This window comes from Mytilus californianus, unplaced genomic scaffold (assembly GCF_021869535.1).
Source record: "Mytilus californianus isolate M0D057914Y unplaced genomic scaffold, xbMytCali1.0.p SCAF_9, whole genome shotgun sequence".
Classification (NCBI taxonomy): Eukaryota; Metazoa; Mollusca; class Bivalvia; order Mytilida; family Mytilidae; genus Mytilus; species Mytilus californianus.
In genome coordinates, this window is record NW_026262745.1 from 88,730,692 (window position 1) to 88,750,799 (window position 20,108).

A 20,108-nucleotide genomic window follows, 5' to 3' on the forward strand; every position below is an offset into this window, starting at 1 on the left:
ACATAATCTTTTGATGTTTAGGCAACAGTTTTATAATATCTTAGTAACATGCTACATGTCAAAGGAAACCAGACCTGGGGTAATTAAAATGTAATTGTAATTAGCTGTAATTAATTACAATTTTGAAAGTAATTCACTGTAATGTGTAACGACCATATTTTCAATTACTTTGAAATACATTTAAATATTTTCATGGAAATTTCGGCTTTTCTGATGAAACTTGTAAATATATTTTTCCTTCATTTTGTATGCACTGTGAACTTTCATTTTTCTTTATACATTTTAAACATTTATCATGATGAAAAAATATAACATGTCTCAAATTATTCTATCGAGCATTATTGTATGCATAATAACCATTATGTGTATTTAAATCAAATTTGTTTCACATGTTAACATAATAAATCTAAATAATAAAAATTATACCAATTTATTTAAATCAAATTTTCAAATATCATGTTGTTCTAACAATTAAAAAAAATCTTACCCTCAGGTTATTCCTCTCACTTAACTAATCGTTACGTACAAATTTGTCCTAGGTTAAAATGTCAAAGGCAATGCTTTTTAAACCATCATTTTTATTTATTAAAATCTGTACCGATGGATATTATTTAAAAACTTTCTACAAAATTTAAAATACAGTCAAACCATACAAGAATAAAGTCCAATATAATTGACAATTTTGACACATCATAAAACAAGTCTTGAAAATGCTACCCTTACTCTTCTGTAATAAGTGGAAGCTTTAAAGATACTTCAAGAAACATGATGTGCATAAGAAAGCCTTCAAGATATAAATTGACATTTTAAGAAGAAACTTAAAATGTTAAGAAAACAATTCTAAGAAGAAAAAACATATTAATCTAGATCTTTAACTGTATTCATGTAAATCTTTATAAATTGTTTTCCAATAAAAAAAAAGAAATGCAATCTAATAATCAGTATTCAAAATCTAATGGTGATCAAATGTATCAATGACGTAAGAATTTTTTTCAAACAAATCTTGTTCAAATGTTTTCATCGTTAAAAATGGAACCTAATGGTATATATGTAAATCTGGGTTTTGAAACAAATGCTTGCCTTGCTGTTTCTATGTCCCCTAATAGCTGAAAATGTACTACACGGATGTTGTATGATAAAGCTTTCTCGTAGGCATTAGCTATAAAATTGTCTTCCTGTATAGTTAATTGTAAATCTTGCAGAAAATACCGACATTGAATGATATTATTGTAATGATACTGGCAAATAAAACAAAGAAAATGTGCATATACAATATTATGTATGGCATCGTTTTACTTGGATTTGTTATTCATCGGGTAGTAATGTACACTTTTTCTACAACCATATGTTATCTATCAACAGCAATTTCGACAACTGACCATTCGTCATCTGCCTAAACAAATTCTAACTGAATATTTCAAAAAATGAATCTGCTACAAAGTCATACCATGGTAAAGAGTATATTGCAATATGGCAAGAGCTATTTTGTTTTGTATTGTAAGTTAGAGTACTGTGGTTTCATTTATTTTCGTGGGTACCAAATTTCGTGGATTAAGGAAAACTTTCATGTTCGTGGATATTTAATTTCGTGGCTTTGTCGAAGTCTGCATACAAGCCTATAGGAAATTTGGCATTCGTTGAACATCTAATTTCGTGGCACACCTGTACCCACGAAATCTACGAAAATTGGTATCCAACGAATAATAATGAATCCACAGTATACTGTTGACCTCTTTTTTTTCTTTCTAAGAAGTTCCTGTATGAAATCAGCCTCATAAGAAAAAAAAATGAACAAGTCGGCAAGAAGAGGGCCACAGATTGTTTCTACGGGAATGCCGATTGTTTGTTGAAAAACACGTCTTCAAAAGGTAACAGATATGTTGTCAATCAAGAAATCAATCATCTTGATTATGTCAGTTTCAGAGAACATTTTGTTCGAATCAGAGTGATTTTTTACAAATTAGGATTTGTCAATAACAACTAGTAGGATTTATCATTACAAACTAGCCGCCACGAAATAACCATTGTGTTGACTTGGTGTTAGATAAGAAAATATCAATCAATCATGTACATCAGACTGTTGTCACCTTCAAATCAGCATCATCCGTTTTCACAATGAAATATTCGCAACACCAGTCTACGTGAAATTGGACCGATTAGACTGTTTGTAATAAGGAGAAGTTCTACATTGTACATCATAAATTCGAAGCAAGACAGTTATGTCGAAGTTTGTTAAAGTTTGGCTTAATATATCTGTATGTCTTGGTGTGCTTTTACTTTTTTTCGGCTACGATTTTGCTGTCGTTAATGCACTAAAAGTCAAAAGATAAGTGTAATCTAAATTTACAAACCTGATTATCTACCATAACGGGATGATGTTACCCTCAGGGACAAAATGTACACCATCAGTGGCATTGACTAACATCTATCAATGATACCACTTCTATGTAAATTATAAAGTTATACTCGCAACACCAGTCTACATGAAATTGGACTGATTAGACTGTTTGTAATAAGGAAAAGTTCTACATTGTACATCATAAATTCGAAGCAAGACAGTTATGTCGAAGTTTGTTAAAGTTTGGCTTAATATATCTGTATGTCTTGGTGTTCTTTTACTTTTTTTCGGCTACGATTTTGCTGTCGTTAATGCACTGAAAGTCAAAAGATAAGTGTAATCTAAATTTACAAACCTGATTATCTACCATAACGGGATGATGTTACCCTCAGGGACAAAAAGTACACCATCAATGGCATTGACTAAAATCTATCAATGATACCACTTCTATTTAAATTATAAAGTTGGATTGCATTAATGATGTTTTACAAATAGACAGTGCTAAAAGAGTACTAGTACACTAAATGGTTGTCGATAATTGCTGTGAAAGATAAGATAAGTCGGAGATAGATAAAAATGTCTAAACAGGAAAGTCGACCGATAGACCAACGACGGCAAAACACCAACTTATTTGTATTTGCTTAAAAGGACGCCATTATACCAGTTTTCGGTTTGCTATTAGAAATATAGTTGATAGTTCGATCTTGATAAAAAAGAATGACACGGGAGAAGTCAATGTTTTCAGCAATTCGTGTTGCTGGGTCTTTAGTGGTTTCGGTCGTGTTACAAGAACATTAATTGTCTTTGTGTTCGTGTTTTATCGTGTAGTTTTGACTCCTGAAAAAATATTGTTTTTGCCTGTCCCTCTTGTATCATATGAATTTTTGAAATAAGGTGTGAATTTTTTTCTTATATCATATCTGAATTGTGTGTTTTTTATTTGGGGTTAATATATTACATTAGTTTGCAAATACCTATATCAACACGATAAATAAATCAAAACAAAAACACACAAATCAGATTTAATTTCGCAAAATACACCTCACTCACTAAAATACATTATCATACATAATTCAACCTATTAATGGCAGCATCCGGTACGCACTATTACAATCTACATCTTGGTATATTTCTATAGATTTCATTAATACTTGTCTGGCTGATGCTCTGTCTCCAACTAAGTGAAAAATTATACCTAAGATGTTATATGAAGAAGCTTTCTCAGAGTCCTCAGCAATGAAATAATCTTCCTCTATAGTTAATTGTAAGTCTTTAAGAGAATGCTGACATTGACAGATATTATTAAGTTGATAGTGACAAAGAAAACGAAGGGAATGAGCATAAACTACTGGTGGTATTTGAAAGCCTGTCGTATTTTTTCCAATAAGGAGTTCATTCGGTGTGAACAATGAGTTTTCAATAAACAACACTTCATTTACTAGCAGCAATTTTGTTAATTGAACTATACTCATCTGCATAAACAAATTCAAACGGTATATTTCATTATGAATATTTGAAACATCAAAGTCATTGTAAATTTTTTCGGGTGAACATTTTAGTAATGAGTACTGCAGGATGTCTAGAGCTATTTGAAACTGTTTAGTCTTATAGAAAAATGAAGCTAACATCAGCCATCCAGATACAGCATCTTCACGTGTATTTAGTAATACATGACTTATACACATTTTGTACTGTTTATAGAAAGATTTGTTATTGTCCATTACATCAAACGGTAGTACCTGGCATCTATTATGACACATTTTTGACATATAGAACGAACAAAGGTATTTTATATTTGAACTCTTAAAAGACTGCATCATGTGAACCTCTTTTTCGAATGAAGAAGGAGTGCTTGGAATGAAACCATCTCTCAAAAAAGCAGTTGGAGATACTACTATTTTCAGACTATTATAACATGTATAATATAACGTTGGCGTTTCTGATTGAATTTGAAATGATAATTTATTGATTTGATTTGAAAATAAGATACATTTCCATCCATAACTATTTAGAGACTTCAGCTTTTTCAAAAGTGTTTCTTGTGCGTGTCCTTTCATTTTATTCTCAAATAAATTATTCTCAGGAATGAAGTAATGTGGACAATCTGAGTTTTCAACACAATATGTAAGTCTCTTCATACACTTTATAAAATTAGATATTAGGTTAGCTGGGTGCCAGGTTGTGAGTGGTACTTCCTCAGAAATCCAAAACAAAATTGTTTTCATGAAATATGTGCATAGCATGTCCTTACTTTCTAAGTCATTCTCTATTACGTCTTTGAGAAGAATTTTCATCAGAGCATAACACAGTAATTGTGTATGTGTAAAGGCATAGATCAGTAGTCTTTCTCCAACGGAAAATGATATTCGCCATTCTAGATCTTCTTTTGAAGATCCCTTAACACCTATTGGTACAAATAGAACACCATGTGTTATAATAGACTGTTTAACATCGTATCCCGGCCATGCATTATTTGAGCGTTTTATCCACTGATGTGCTTGTCTTATCCATGATTTACAATGTAAGCAGTAGGCAATATCAAAGACACCTTTCTTGTCGGATGTACACGGTCCATGAATTATTGGAGCAAATTCGTTGATGAATCGTTGCTTTATACGAAAGTTTGAACAGTAGTATTCACCTCCAATCTCTTCACAAATTTCCAAAATGTTTAACTTTTTATTACAGTGTTTATTTTGCAGATGTAATTGAGTGTATCCCGGTTGTATTTCGTCTGCTTCAATGATAAAATATGCTTTATCAGGGTTTAAAGGAACATTATTGTCCTCGCAAACTTCAATATATTTCATTGCAAACATAAGATCGAGATCACTTCCTCGCATCTCGAGTCCTTCTCCAAAACTTCCACTTGTGATTATTGATTGGTTGTCATCGCTTTCTAGATAATCCCTTACAGTGTTCATCATTCTTCTTGCTTTAACATTTTCCTCTGACCCGACAATTTCCTGACAGAGGTACTGATATAGAGCTATTGATGCGTCTTGTGTTGCTGGTTCTGTAAAAAAAGTTAATTAAAAGACATAGAATACGCTTCTTACACTTTAATGTCTGTTACCTCAATGCACAACAAATGGTTTATGCGGAAGTTACATTAGTATATACTAAGCTTCTTTAAATTTGATTCTGTTTTTTTTAACACAATCGAAAAAGGAAAAATAACAACAGGGAAAGATAAATTATCCATTTTGGATGACATTTTTGTGTAGAGTTACCTTTCAAAACGGACATACCTATATGTTAGAAAGGAAACTATTGCTGTTTAATTTGATTTATATAAAATAATATAAAAACTAGAAGATATTGTATGATTGCCAATGATACAACTATCCACCATAGTTCAAATGTAGTGAATCATGCAATGATAGGCAAATTTATGGTCTTCAACAACTGAGAAAAAAACAATATCGCATCGAATGCTATAAAATGCCCCGACGTAAAGAATATGGATAGAATTGGATAAATGTTTACGTGGATTTGCCAATTACCTAGTTTGATCTCTTACGCTATGGTTACAAATCAGTTGATATTTGATTGAGACAACAACGTTTACCCACTATGACTTTGATTCTTTCCATTTTGAATTGTTTCTATTGTTTCTATTGTATATTTGTTAATTTATTTGTATTTTGGTTGGCCGATTAAGAATGATATAAATGACACCTCAATGAAATGATATGTCCTACTGAAATATGACTCCACAGATTATTTACTGTGTTAGTTATATGCGAATATTTTTGGTTTTAAATTTTTCATTGTTTTTAAATCAAAGATCTAGGTTTCAGCATCACTTGGAGGGAATACATGTTTGATAAATGCACACGTGATACGAACATTTAATAATGGGAATGTGTATAGCTAGTAGTCTTAGTTAATATAATATATCAATTTGATTACGTTTTTTAATTTACATGAAATCAAACAAGAGATTTTGATTTGAACAATCTAGTTGATCTGTAACGGGATAATGTATTTATAATTGATCCTTCACATAGAAGTAAAATAACAAACATTTCAAACTTCATTGCGAGTCTCTTATAAATTGAAAAAGCAAAGCTCAAACACATCAAACGAATGGCCAACAGCTATCATACTCATGACTTGGTACATGCATTTCCTAATTATGTAGAAAATGATGGATAATACATGGTTTTATAACCATCTAATCATCTCACTTGTATAACAAATTATCTTACCTTGGTCTCAAGTGCGAAACCAAAACGTACAATAGAGGCATCCAAGATAAGTATTTACTTGTAAATTTTGTTATTATTACATGCAATATTACCATGATGCTGGTTCATACAAACATTTCTCAGATACTTTTTTTATTTTATTTTCAAGTATCATTTAAAATATAGGATCCATGGTACAGAAACACATTGCAAGACCAGAAAGAGTGCGAGTTATACATCTGAACGTTGTTGTAGCTAGAATTCAGGTTATCGTTCGTGTTAAAGTTTGATTCGGAGTTTCACTTCGTGATGAATCTTTAGTAGGAACGAGAATAAGACTTTTAATCTTAATGAACCCTGCGCTCGAGCTACCTAATTGAATTTTGAATGAAAATAGTTTATCACTATATTATCAAAGGAAAACATCGTGTACATGAAGGTAGAAATGTTTATTTCACATCGTGTCGCTGTATCCAGACACACAAATTGTAACTATTAGTAATTCTGATATAACCTGGTAAACAACTTATGTAACATATGATCATTAATTATTTGTTTACAGATTGTGGCCTTTTCAAGATAGTGATGAAACAAGTTTCAGTCAGTATTCTGAATTATAAGTCAATCATATTGTTAATCAAAAGGACTGAAAAGCAGAAGGACAACATATGTTTTTTCCTCAGTGCGTTCGTTTATTTGTGTTAATTACTCTGAAATAGTGACATCAGATATGACCGAGCTCATCGACTCTTTTGACCTATAAGGTACAAAACTGAATTTTTCGAGTCTGAGACGAAAGTCACAAAAGTGAAACATTGCGACCCTATACTAAATCGTCTTCTCTTTCAATATTTAGCTGCAGTGTTATATCAAAACAAGCTATTACTATATGAAAACCAGTTGTTGAACGTGTATCAAGATATTGCACGGAAACAACATAAAATGGCAAAATTGTGCAATTAGAAAAAGATCATATGATAACAGGAATTGCTTACACAATGCCATAATTTTCGTAACAAAAGTATACTTAACTTATGTCCGTAGTAAAACTCAGAATTCAGTTTTAGATATACATCCCAGAAAACAAAAAAAGTATAAAATAGTACTAACCTTCCATTTTACTTTTGTGTACACTTTTATGTGCATGGATACGTTTACGTGGAGTTTCTAACAACCTTGTTGTTTTTTTTACTAAGTTATAGTTAAAATTTGTTGATATTTAATTAAAACAAAACGATTGACCCACTATGACTTGTTTCTTTCAATTTCAAAATAGTTCCTATTGTATATTTATTAATTTCATTGTATTTTGGTTGACCGATTAAGAATTATAGATGACACCTCAATGAAATGATATGTCCTACTGAAATATGACTCCACATATTTCGTTTCGTGTAAGATAGTAGGCAAACAATATTGGTTTTAAGTGTTTTATTGTTTCTAAATCAAATATAAAGGTTTTAAAAGTATCACTTGACGGGAAATAAAGTTTTAAACCAGACAAATATCAACCTATCTGCTCTTTGGTTGATGAACAGAATAACGTTTTTGTTCATTTCAACATTTCTTATGAGATAGCATTACAACTACACTGAGGATACGACAAACTAGACATACGTCAATCAAAGACATTAACTACGGAAATAAATCTACACCGGACGGCAACCAGTTAAAGTGTCAAAATCAAGCTTGGACTGCCTATCCAGTTCGTTCAATTGATAAAAGAATATCATATAAGAAATATGAAATAATTTAAACACATAATTAAGAGAAAAATAGTGTTATTCAATATTATTTACCTGCCATTTTGTTGTACACTTACTGTTGACTTGGTTACATACGGGGATTACCCCGGAACATCTACTTTCGTTTTTTTTAAAGGTATTGTGAAATCGATTTTTAAATCAGATGTATCGTACCATGACTGTGTTTAATTCAAATTTTGTTATTATGTGTATTTATGTCTGTTATACAGAACTGATATATTTGAATAAAGTGACCAACTATTATTATTAATATAATCTACCTTCTGATATAGGTTTTTTGTTTGTTTCACGACTTATTGAAGGGATTTTTGGCTAATGATGTCCTTCAGTGATAAGATTTTCCCATTCACCCTGTGTAACCGAACACTTATTCTTATAAGTGTTATCTCCCTGCGTCCCGTTTTTCTTGTTATTTTTATATCTCTTTAAATGGAAAAGATATCAACAAACATTAATTTCAAAATTGTTCGTCTACTCTTAAGAATGTTTTGGTTAAGTTTAACAGATATGATCCATTAATACCTTATGTTATTTCCCTTTAAAAAATTATCATAGATGATATTTTGAATTAATTTAAACACTATCAGCCATAGAGGCCTTAAATCTTTCGATACAGTCCCTGGTCAACTTGGAGGAAATTAGGGTCAAGGTAAAAGAGCAAGGTCATGTCCTTAATTTTGAATTTTGTTTGTTATATTTATTCCCAAAAAAACAGTGAGAGTTGAAGATGAGATGTGTGTGTCAAAAAACTGTTTCCGACATGAAACAACTTCAACGCATTTCAGTTGAAGTGATTCGGTAATCGCTTGTATTAGTTCTCTCCCCTTATATATTTAAAATCAGTATAACTGCTCAACCATACAAGGGAATAACCTTGACTCTTTCGATATGAGATCACTGACCTATTACCTTAAAATTGAGCACAAGGTCAAAGGTCAATTTGACATTCTAGATTTTGAACTGTGCATGAAGTTCATACTTGTTCATTGAAAACCCATCTGGTTTTTTGCATGAGATTGGTAGACGCATGACCTTAAAAATTTCAAAAGGAAGTGACATTATTCTAACCGGAAGTAGTCATTTTCACACTAATTTAATGAAAAAGTACCTTGAAACCTTAAATTTTTAGAATGAGTTTGAAGTCCTCAATCATATAAACACTAAGTAACGTCTTCCTACGATTTTTAATGTAATCCTCTATTATTGAAAGTTACGGTGTAAAGGCCTTCAACTGTTCTCTGAACAATTGGTTTTTAATTAGGTCTCTCCACTTTTCTGTGGAAAGACCTAGTGTATTTGTTCTGATTATTATTATTATTATTATTATTGTTTTTTTTTTCTTCCGCCAAATTTTGTTGTCGCATAAATTTTTTGTTTCACAATATGTCGCTTAGATATTTCTTATATAGTATCATACAATCTATGCTCTTTTTATTTTCACCCATTCTAACCAGTTTCTTTGTAAGAGTTATCTCCCTATTCACTGTTTATCATGTAATGTTATCTTCGTAACCAAAAAAGATATCGACAAATTTTTTTTCTTGATTGTTCGTTACATCCTCAGAAATTTTTGGCTCATTTGGATCGAAGCGATTCGATGAAATTTTATAGGAGTTATCTACCTTTACCAAATAAATTTGTCGGTATGTTTTTTTAACTCATAAACCTTTAACCGTATAACCCAGGAATCTTTTTATTTGAGGCCCCTAGGTCCTTACTTAGAAAATGAGGTCAAGGTCAAAGGTCAAGGTCAAGTTCTCAATTGTGACTTTTCCTTGTTTTGGCATTTTCTCCAACACTTGTAAAGATATATATAAAAGAACGAGCGCAAAATGTTTGCTTTATTGTTATGAAGATTTGTTACATTTGGTCTGATACAATCTTATGGCATCTTATAGGAGTTAGTGCCCCTGGAATGTCTAATTATAAGGTTAATTGAATATAACTTCAATTTGGTTCATTATAAAGCCATATGACCTTTTATAAAAGGTTAGGTGACATATGACCTTGAAAATTGACAACCGGAAGTGACCTTGAGAAAACCGGAAAAAGCTATTTTTGCACTTTTTTCATGGAAAAGTACTCAGAATCCGTATTTTTTGTAATAAAGATACACACACTTCTCACTAATGACCACAAGTGACTTTCGATCAACCGGAAGTGGCCAATTATATCCTGTTTAACATGCAAAATTATATAGAAACTATATATTTTTGGAACCAGTGTGAAAAAAGCTATCTGATGAGATCGGGAGTAACATTTAATTTACCGGAAGTAGCATATTATCTCCCTTAAAACTAAAAAAAAATAGAAACCACTTATTTATCGCATCAATATGAAGACACTTATGATTAGATGCCAATTTAAACTTTGAGTACACAGGAACTAGCTTCTTTTCAATAACTTTGAAAATTGATGTGGAAAGACCTCCAATTGTTCTCTGAACAATTGGTTTTTAATTATAAACATTTTTCTTTTTCCGACAAACTTTGACGAAGTTAGCAGCCTTAACAGTAAGACAAGTAGCTTTCACAACAACCAACCATTTTAGTTGTAAACTTGTGTCTGTCCTGATTTGTCTGCCTTAAAACCAAAACACTTGGTATCTAAGATGCTTCTATAAAATGTCAAGGGTAAATACAAATGATTACTGTTAGAGATGTTTATTAAATTTGTGAAAAATCGCAATGTTTTGAGTACCCATAGCTCTACTCCAGCCGAACAAATAGTTTCTCTCCTTTCACTTGTCATTGTACTTGTAGGAAAATTGATAAGTTTAAACATACACTTGGAATGCTGCAAACTGTATCACAAATTAATGACGCATGTACACATCTCTATGTCCTCTCAAATTTTAATGAATTGACAATATTGTATATATATATATATCAATATAAATTGCAGGATATTTGAGCTTTCGATTATTCAGTTTTTTCGTGTCAACTGGGACTAAAAGAGAGGAGAAAGATATCAAAGGGACATGTACAATCATAGGTCGAAAATAAACTCACAAAGACATGATGTAGGAACATTTATTCACCTAGAACTGTTTAAATAAAAAAAAAAAGTGGTGGATAAAAAATAAACAAACTCGTTTAGTGAAAATGATTACAATAAAGTTATGATTCAGAGAAAACAAACACAAAGAAGCCGTGTTAGAACTCACGTTTGTGAACGACATCAATATATTTCTGAAAAAAACTGAAAAGAAAACGTCATAAATTTTATGCGTCCAAAGCGCTTTTCTGGGTTAATCTTCATCAGTAACCCCAAAAGTCAAATATTTGAACCTAAGTCTATCTAAGGTCAACCTTTTCTAATGGAGTTGAAACCTTGTTTTCTTGATGATTTCAAAGTTAATAAATGAAAGCAATACGTTTATAACTTTATGTGTCAGATTCGCTTTTCTGGACAATCTTTTATCAGGAACGCTCGACGTCGAACATTTAAAAGCCAAGAATGAAGCATTTGATTAGCTGTCTGACAAAAATAAAGACATAAACGAAGCTAAATTCAAATCGGTTCTAATCTACCTGAGGGAGTAGAACACTAAGTTTCTTTATAATTACAAAATTTACAAACGATCTATAGCTATTTAAGACTACTTCTTAAGTCATTTGGTTTTCTTTTTGAACATGTATAATGAGAGTGAACTATAAAAAGACATGGAAAATATATAGGAACATGAATATTTTTCATAATTTAAATGATCCATTTACGTAAAAAATGAGGGCTGGCATCGAAACATGATTGTCATCTTAAATGTGATTAATATCTCGAATGATTACACTCAAATCAAAGTTAGAATTATCTTAAATATTGGCAGTTGGTTTAATCAGATTATAACTTTCAACCATGGCACAACACAATCAGTTATCAAACAATTGAAATTGTAAAATTTATTTTAACTTATGTAAATTCAAATTACGATTAAGTACACTAACTCAACATTCTATACTTTCTCCTGTATATATATCCTATTTCAATATAACGTCTTTAACTTAAAATAGTAATTTGAATGAAAAGTATAAATAGGCAATGAGATTAGTTTTCAACTTATAATATAATAAGCTTTTGTTTCAATGAAAATGAAATCTGTCCGCCATAACCGGATATCAAAATATGTGTGCCCTATAATTTTGTAACATAGCAGAGAAAGAATCTTTATATAGTTTTCCACTACTCAAAACGATTTAGAAATCATAAAATAAAACAGAATAAACAAGAGTGTATGCATTTGTATGGTATGTGATGCACGTGAAACAAAACACTTGCAATACCTCAGATGTTGTTGAAATTGTCAATGAGCGTGTTATTTAAATTGATAAACGAAGTTTATTCCTGTAGCTGAAATATCAATTTTGCATTTTATAATTATTGACAAGCTATGAATTTCAAATGAGGTGGATGACAAATATCCGAATTGAGTGAATAGCAGGGAATATAGACTGAAAGGGAAAATAGAGAGGTTGCTTCTATCGTTACATGACATCAAGCATAATTGTTTAATTGAAAAGATTAAATTAAATTGGCGTAAATATTTTCAACGTAAGCAACTATTTGCTGAAATTTAACTTTACTTGATTAATTTCACAATGCAAAAAAACATTCGATAAACAAGTAATTTCTTCCTTGGATAACCAATGAACTTCTTCCTTGAATAAACAATTATCTTCTACTTTGAATAACCAATTAACTTATTCCTTGTATAAATAATTTACTTCTTCCTTGGATAAACAATTAATTTCTTCCTTGGATAAACAATTCACTTCTTCTTTGGATAAACAGGTACATTTTTCTTGGATAAACACATAACTTCTTCTTTGGAATCCTGTTTAATTTTGGATGACTTATTTTACAAGAAAACAGTCATGGATATTCATATTTCTCATGCAATCAGTGGCAGAAATTACGAATTAATCTCAAGATTTTTGTTTTGTTCGTAATAATATACACGAAAGAATATTTTATGTTAAAATAATATACACGAGTGTCTGAATGGGGTTTACAGAATAGAGAATAATGGACAAAATGGGTAGAATAAAGGGCACATAAATTAAGGAATATAGATAGATAAACATTTTGGGGCCTTTTATTATAGCTGAATATGCGGTATAGGCTTTGCTCATTCTTGAAGGCCATACGGTGACCTATAGTTGTTAATGTCAATGTAATTCGGTCTCTGGGGAGAATTGTCTTATTGGTTATCATACCACTTCTTCGTTTTTAAACATATAAATTAGAAAAGTTAGACTTGATATAAACAAATTGGAAATATTAAATAATGAATCATTAAAAAAAAAACACACAAGAAGAATTAAAACCGTGCGTTTTGACAATTAACCGCAAGAAAGGGATAGTATACGAGCAGCATAGTTAGGATAAGTAAGAAAATCAATTTGAAAAACATTGTCATTTTAAATTGTAAATTGAGATGTCTGCTCATAGAAATCTAAGATAAATGCAGAATTGCTCTGAATCTACTTCCGCCACACAAACCCTATTTTGGAGCGTCACTGATGAGTCTTATGAAGACGAAACGCGTGTCTGGCGTATTAAATTATAAGCCTGGTACCTTTGATAACTATTTGACTACACATGGATATTATGCAACGATTTTAGTTACACAAGTTACATTAAGGTCTCGAAGTGTTTTCTAAAATTAAAAAAGACAGTATAAATGGAAGTAACAATGGAGCGGAATAGATTTTCATAAAAAAAAACTCCAAGTATGTATTGTTCGTTGTAAATCAATTCAACCAATATTTAAAGAACCAAAACATATATTGTGAGTTATTCAAAACAAATGACACAACTAAATGCATTATTTCAAAGTTTTAGAAATAGTAGTTGTAGGTATTTTTTTCTGCTTAAGTATATGGTAAAAAGATTTTTACATACATATACTTTTATTTCGTATTTCTTTATATAATTTCGTTTTAATGAAAATGGTTGCAATACTAGGACGATCGTTCAACAGCTTAAGTAACCAACAGTTTTAAATAAAATCACATACAAAGAATACAAACCATCGAGTAATTGTATTTGTTTTTGATCGTTCATTTCAGGGACTAAACGTGTCTTAACTAAATGTTTGCCAGATATTGGGAATCCTCTAACTTTATCCATGTAGTGTCATTAAAATGGTTTTAAATTAAACCACATAGAAAAGAAAACAAACCGTCCAGTAATTTTATTTGTGTTTGATCGTTCATTTCAAGGACTAAACGTGTCTTACGGATGTTCGCTCCTCTTAGTTCGAATTTTTGCCAGATATTGGGAATCCTCGGGTTTTATCCATATAGTGCCACTAAAACTTTTTGCCCACAAATCCCTACTTTTCTATGCATAACTTGATTACATATAGTTTAAAATACCATCTTTGAAAATCTTATCAAATCCTTGTTGATTTTTCGTACTTTTTGACAGAAAAAAGGTACCAATATTAGATGTATGTGAATCTAGAGAGAATCATTCCCCGTCAAATTTTCAATGGCTTATATCTCAAAAACAAGCTCACGCACCATTCATTTTTTTTGTTTTTTTTTATAGTTCCTTTATTTATATACTATCAATTTATAATAGTCTTTTTAAACGCTTGTCATTTTGATTCAGAGGAGCAAACATCCTTAAGGACGAAACCAGTAAATTGAAAAATTCACTTTCGAAATACATCGATGATTTTGTTCATCCTTTTTAATAATTCAGATCCGTAATAGTCATTTTTTTAAACGTTATATATTTGATGATTTACATAGACACATTCTGCTAAAAATCATTATTTGAAATTGTACAGTTACTTCAAACCACAATGATTTTAACATCATGCTGAGTACGAGATTTAAATAACAGTTTGTGGAAGACGTTAAATTCAGCTGTCATGCTAATCACCAAGTTATATGGATATATATTTCAAAACCCGTTTCCTGTATATGATTTCTTTCTTGAAAACATATTCTGGTAAGTAGTATTAATCAAACTTTTCATTTTCGGTAACACATACATTTATTTAGAATAAGTGTAAATTGTTCAGAGTACACAGTAAATGTACAAAGATTGTGTTTTTTTCTTTTTTTTTTTTTTTTTTTTCGTTTTCGTTTAATTTTTACAGTCTGATTTACACCTTCTTTTGAAAAAAGTGTTTATTTCATATAATTGGTATATTACCAAAATGCTAAGCAAGAAAATATGTTAATTCTGGAACAATAAATGTGTAAAAAATTGTTTGTGAACCCTCTTAATCAAAGAGTTCACAAACAAAAACAAAAAAAGAACCCGCACCCAAAAAAAATCTTTTTTTATATTTTGTGTTATAAATATTGACAAATATCTACATAAAAAATTTGTATTTGTCTTTTTATCATTTCGAGTTTTCTTTTTTTTTTTTTTCCTTATCCATGGGTCGATTTTGTATTTTTAGTTTTCTATTGTTTTTTTTTTTTTTTTTTTATCTATTACCAAAAATCCTTTACATTTAATCGGATAGAAGTATTGAAAAATTCAATTTCGGACAATTGTTTTATGGATAATTCGAGGTTTATAGTTTTAGCCCTGACAGTGGAATATGGAATGAAGTTCAATGTTTTATAAATATCGATATATTGAATATAAAAGTTAACAAAATGCACTCCATATAACTTCGGAAAAAAATAAGCACAAATATAATTTGGAAATTTGATATACGAACTATGAAGGAAAATGTTCTTTTAATGACAATTTGGAGAACAGTAGATTTGTATAATTTTTGTATATACATGTACCCAGGCATAGAGAAAAATAGATTACTTTGAAAAAAAGTTCGTTTTAACTTTATTGTTAAACCAACAAAAGACGATAAATGAACTAGCTTTTCGGAAACATAATATTCATAAAATAGAAATGTACTCTGACACGTATAACAGCATCGTCCGTAGCGAAGACAGGAACATCGCCAAAATAAAAATAAAACATTTTTGCACACTACTTTTTGAAATGGAAGACAAAGAAATATGCAAAATGATTATTATAATTTCAAACTTTGGTTCCTTCTAATGGATTCAAACATAAACAAGTTCGATCTGATCGCGACTGAAATTGACTCGGTATGCATACGAATAATTTTATAGCAAGAATACAGCAGAAAAAAGTTTGGTCTGACGTACACCGAAATCCTTTAGGTACGCTGTGGTGAGCTGGTCTTTAAAAATGTGTTTTAGTTATAATAAAACAGATGTGTGTCACATTATGCAATTGTTTGTAGGTTCATAAAACCGGTTGAAGGAGATAAGTATCATAATTACGTTACGTAATTTAAATATGCGAACATGACAGTCCGAGGAATTATTATTTATAAGGAATTGATATGTAAAGTGCATTTTATTTGCCATTTGATTCCGAAGAGACACAATATGACCATAAATCATGTAAAATTGCTCACTGTATCGAATTTCAAATATTTATTTCATGGCAGATCAGACACTAAACTACTCCAATTCATAAGAAATTAAAAGAACAGTGTAAGGATAACTTCCAAGAACATATACAAAAAAAAATGTTATTTTAGCAAAGGAGTTTAACTTTTTAAGTGTGATTGCACGTGGTTTTGGTTAAATATAAACATATATAAGAAAAGTCTGTCTTTAGTCAACTTTATTGCTACACATTACATGCATTTGGAAGTCCCTATGATTAAATCGTTCCATCCAAAAACAAATTGTTTAAAATATATACATGTTCTTTTTCAAATTTTACAAATAGTAAGCAGAAGATTATTTATATATCTAAAGCATAATAATAAAACAGAATAAAACTGAAGTTAAGTACCTGTTTTCCCCGTTTAAAACAGTCGTGCGACAAGGATATTTTATCTAGTAAAAACATATTCAGCGAAATCGTACATAAGGATGGATACTCCAAATAATATCCCACAAAATTATCATTTTTATTTATTCAATAAAGTACATATAGTTTATGGTGTGCAAAGGTTATGTCAGAAAAATGCATGTTTTATAATAAAAGAAATATGGGAAAATTACTTTTTTATGTAAAAGTAAAACAAATACCGAACCCCAACACATATTTAATCGGAAGTAACCTATCAAATGGAAAAATCAAAAGCTCAAACTCATCAAACGATTGGAAAATAACTGTCATGGATTATCATGGATTTCGAACCATATAACTGTGAAAGTACTTTCATTCGTCGGGTACGAATTTTCGTGGTTTTAGTGGATTGCTTTATCTACGAACTTGAATGTCCAATGAAACATAACAACTGATGTCAATATTAAGACATAGATTAAAGTTTCACTTCATGGATACGGGCATTATTGATTTAATCTAGAAAATACAACTTATATGAGCAAAACACTTTAATAAAAAACTACAGAGATGATTTTACCCATTTAATCCCCAAAGAACCCCGAATTGTCCGACTTTGAACCATTAAATTCTAACAAAAAATATAGTTTTGATCAATGAGAGTTATATTTCCGGTGATGATATACCGGATAATATATGAAAGTGCTAAACAATTCTCATACGAAAAATCTCATGTTGGGCTTGCTTTTCAAATTTCAAACGAATTAAGTTTTACAATCCAAAGTAAATTTTGTAGAACTATTTTTATGTAACTGTTTTCTTTATGTAACATGTCTATGGTCCAATTAATACCTTTGATGATCGCTAGTCTGTTGATCTCAAGTTAATTAGTGTCATCCCTTCTGATTTCTCGTATGCAACATATAAATGTTCACTTTGTTATATTCTTAAATCGAGACATAACTTTGAGCATAGCTTATATCCGAAAGCAATTATTTTATTAAATATTTAATGAATGTTGTCATTAATAACAGACGAACCAGCAAGTGAAAGTGAACACCTTAGTTTTCAATGTCCCAAAAATCAATATAAAACAACAGTTAGTTATATTCAAGACGCCTGATTGGGAAAGATGAAATCTGTTTTTTTTTTCATAAGAAGCTTAACAAATCACAAAGAACTACAAAGAACTACACATGCTATAGTCGATGGTAGATACCGGCAATTTGTTAATCAACTATAACTATAAAAGTTAAAAGAGACAGTATAAATGGAAGTTACAAAAGAGCGCAATAAATTTTCATAAAGCACTCCAAGTATGTATTGTTCATTTTAATATCCATATGAATATACCATATAATAGTAAAAGCGTAGCATTTTAAATTTATCATCCCTGCATATAGTGTATATTGTACAGCATGTTTCAACTTTAATGGGTTATGTGATATATTGTAAAAGTCGCGTAAGAAATTCAATTGCATACATATTTTGGAGAGCCCCCCCCCCCTTTTTTTTTTCTTTTTTACAAAAAAGGGCAACGTTGAAAAATGCATTTAGAATTTTTAGCATTGCACACATGCTATAGATCAGTTTCGACTAAAAAAAAAATATTTAAATATCTTATTACAAGATTTGTATTAAAAACATGAAACCCCAGAGCTGGAAACCCCTAATAAGAAACAATAAGTCTGTTCTTTCGTGTGTATGTAAAAAATACTTGCAGGTATATTTAAAAAAAAATGTCGTTTATAATGATCTTTCAAAAATGATAACAAAACTTCATAGAGGCGCTTTTCTGGGCAAACCTTCATCAGAAACGCTTAAACATTGTTTTGTCAAAGCTGAACATAAGAAAGCCAAGGATGGAAAAGAGCTGACAAAGTTGAAACGCTTTATAACCGAAAATGATATTAAATAATAACCAAACGAATTTGACCAGAGGGAGTTAAAACCTTCAGCGTTTTAATAAATTATAAATCTATAAACATACAATTGAAGAAAATTAAGCTATAAATCATATCAGGACTAAAGTACAACAATAATGAAGAGCGTTCACAGTATGGATAAGTAAACCGACAACTAAATTATTCTTAAGAGTATAACGAAATACTTTCTATATTCTTTAGAAGCATCACACTATATAGCTTTTTATAATAATAAATCGTTATAACTTAAAGCTGTTCGTAATGATAATTCATTATATCATACAATCTATTGTAATCTTATGTATCGACAATAATAAACGTTCAAGATTATGACATAACGTTTGAAACGTAACTAAACTTTTAAACAGTATTTACAATTTTTTCCACACATAATACCTTCATATTGTACCCAATACGTCATTTTGAGGGCGAAAAACAAAAAAAAAAACATTCTAGTAATACGATCGACACTAGAATGTATATAATAATTGTCAACAAATCATGTGTCACTTTTAAGTGGTCGCAAAACATTGAACTTTTCGAAATACTAAGGGTGGTCTACCCACTAGAAGGTATATAATAGTTGTCAACAAATCATGTGTCACTATTAGGTGGTCGCTAAACATTGAACTTTTCTAAATACTAAGGGTGGTCTACCTTAAGAATATATTACCTTATAAGTATTTTGCAAACATTGTTTTGTAATATTCGGTCTTCATCAGTCCTTATATTTGTACACTATTTGCCTTTTTTAGATATTTTAAATTTGCGTGTCACTGATTAGTCTTTTGTAGAAGAAAGGCTCCTCTTGGGATGCGAACTTTTCCTCACTGTCTACTAAAATAACAAATATAATGTAAAATAAAGAACATGTTTTTTTTAAGGTTTAATGGTTGATTTTTTACTTACAACCACCGATAATGGAAGAAAAGTTCATTCCAGTTCAACACTTGATATATTAGGTTAATCTGAGCATTTGGACAAATATGGCATCGAGGGTTCAAAAATCATTTCTTTAAAATTTAAAGTGAAAGCTAGCAGAGATGCAAATGTATATTTATCCAGCTCTGTCACTATAGATAGCGCA

The 20,108-nt window shown here is 30.4% G+C and overlaps 1 protein-coding gene across 2 annotated transcripts; it reads right to left on the reverse strand.

Moving 5' to 3' along the window:
- Positions 1 to 3,346: 3,346 nt before the first annotated feature.
- Positions 3,347 to 8,383, reverse strand: LOC127715997 (uncharacterized). Of its 2 annotated transcripts, none has more exons than XM_052222097.1 (2): positions 8,331 to 8,383; positions 3,347 to 5,354 (listed from the first exon to the last, which is right to left on the reverse strand). In XM_052222097.1, exons 1-2 carry the CDS (start codon positions 8,335 to 8,337, stop codon positions 3,412 to 3,414), a joined length of 1,950 nt encoding a protein of 649 aa, XP_052078057.1. In that variant the 5' UTR covers positions 8,338 to 8,383; the 3' UTR covers positions 3,347 to 3,411. The 2 variants fall into 2 exon arrangements, with proteins under 2 accessions (XP_052078057.1, XP_052078058.1); XM_052222098.1 differs by lacking the exon at positions 8,331 to 8,383 and adding an exon at positions 7,642 to 7,758.
- Between the last annotated feature and the right edge of the window lie 11,725 nt (positions 8,384 to 20,108).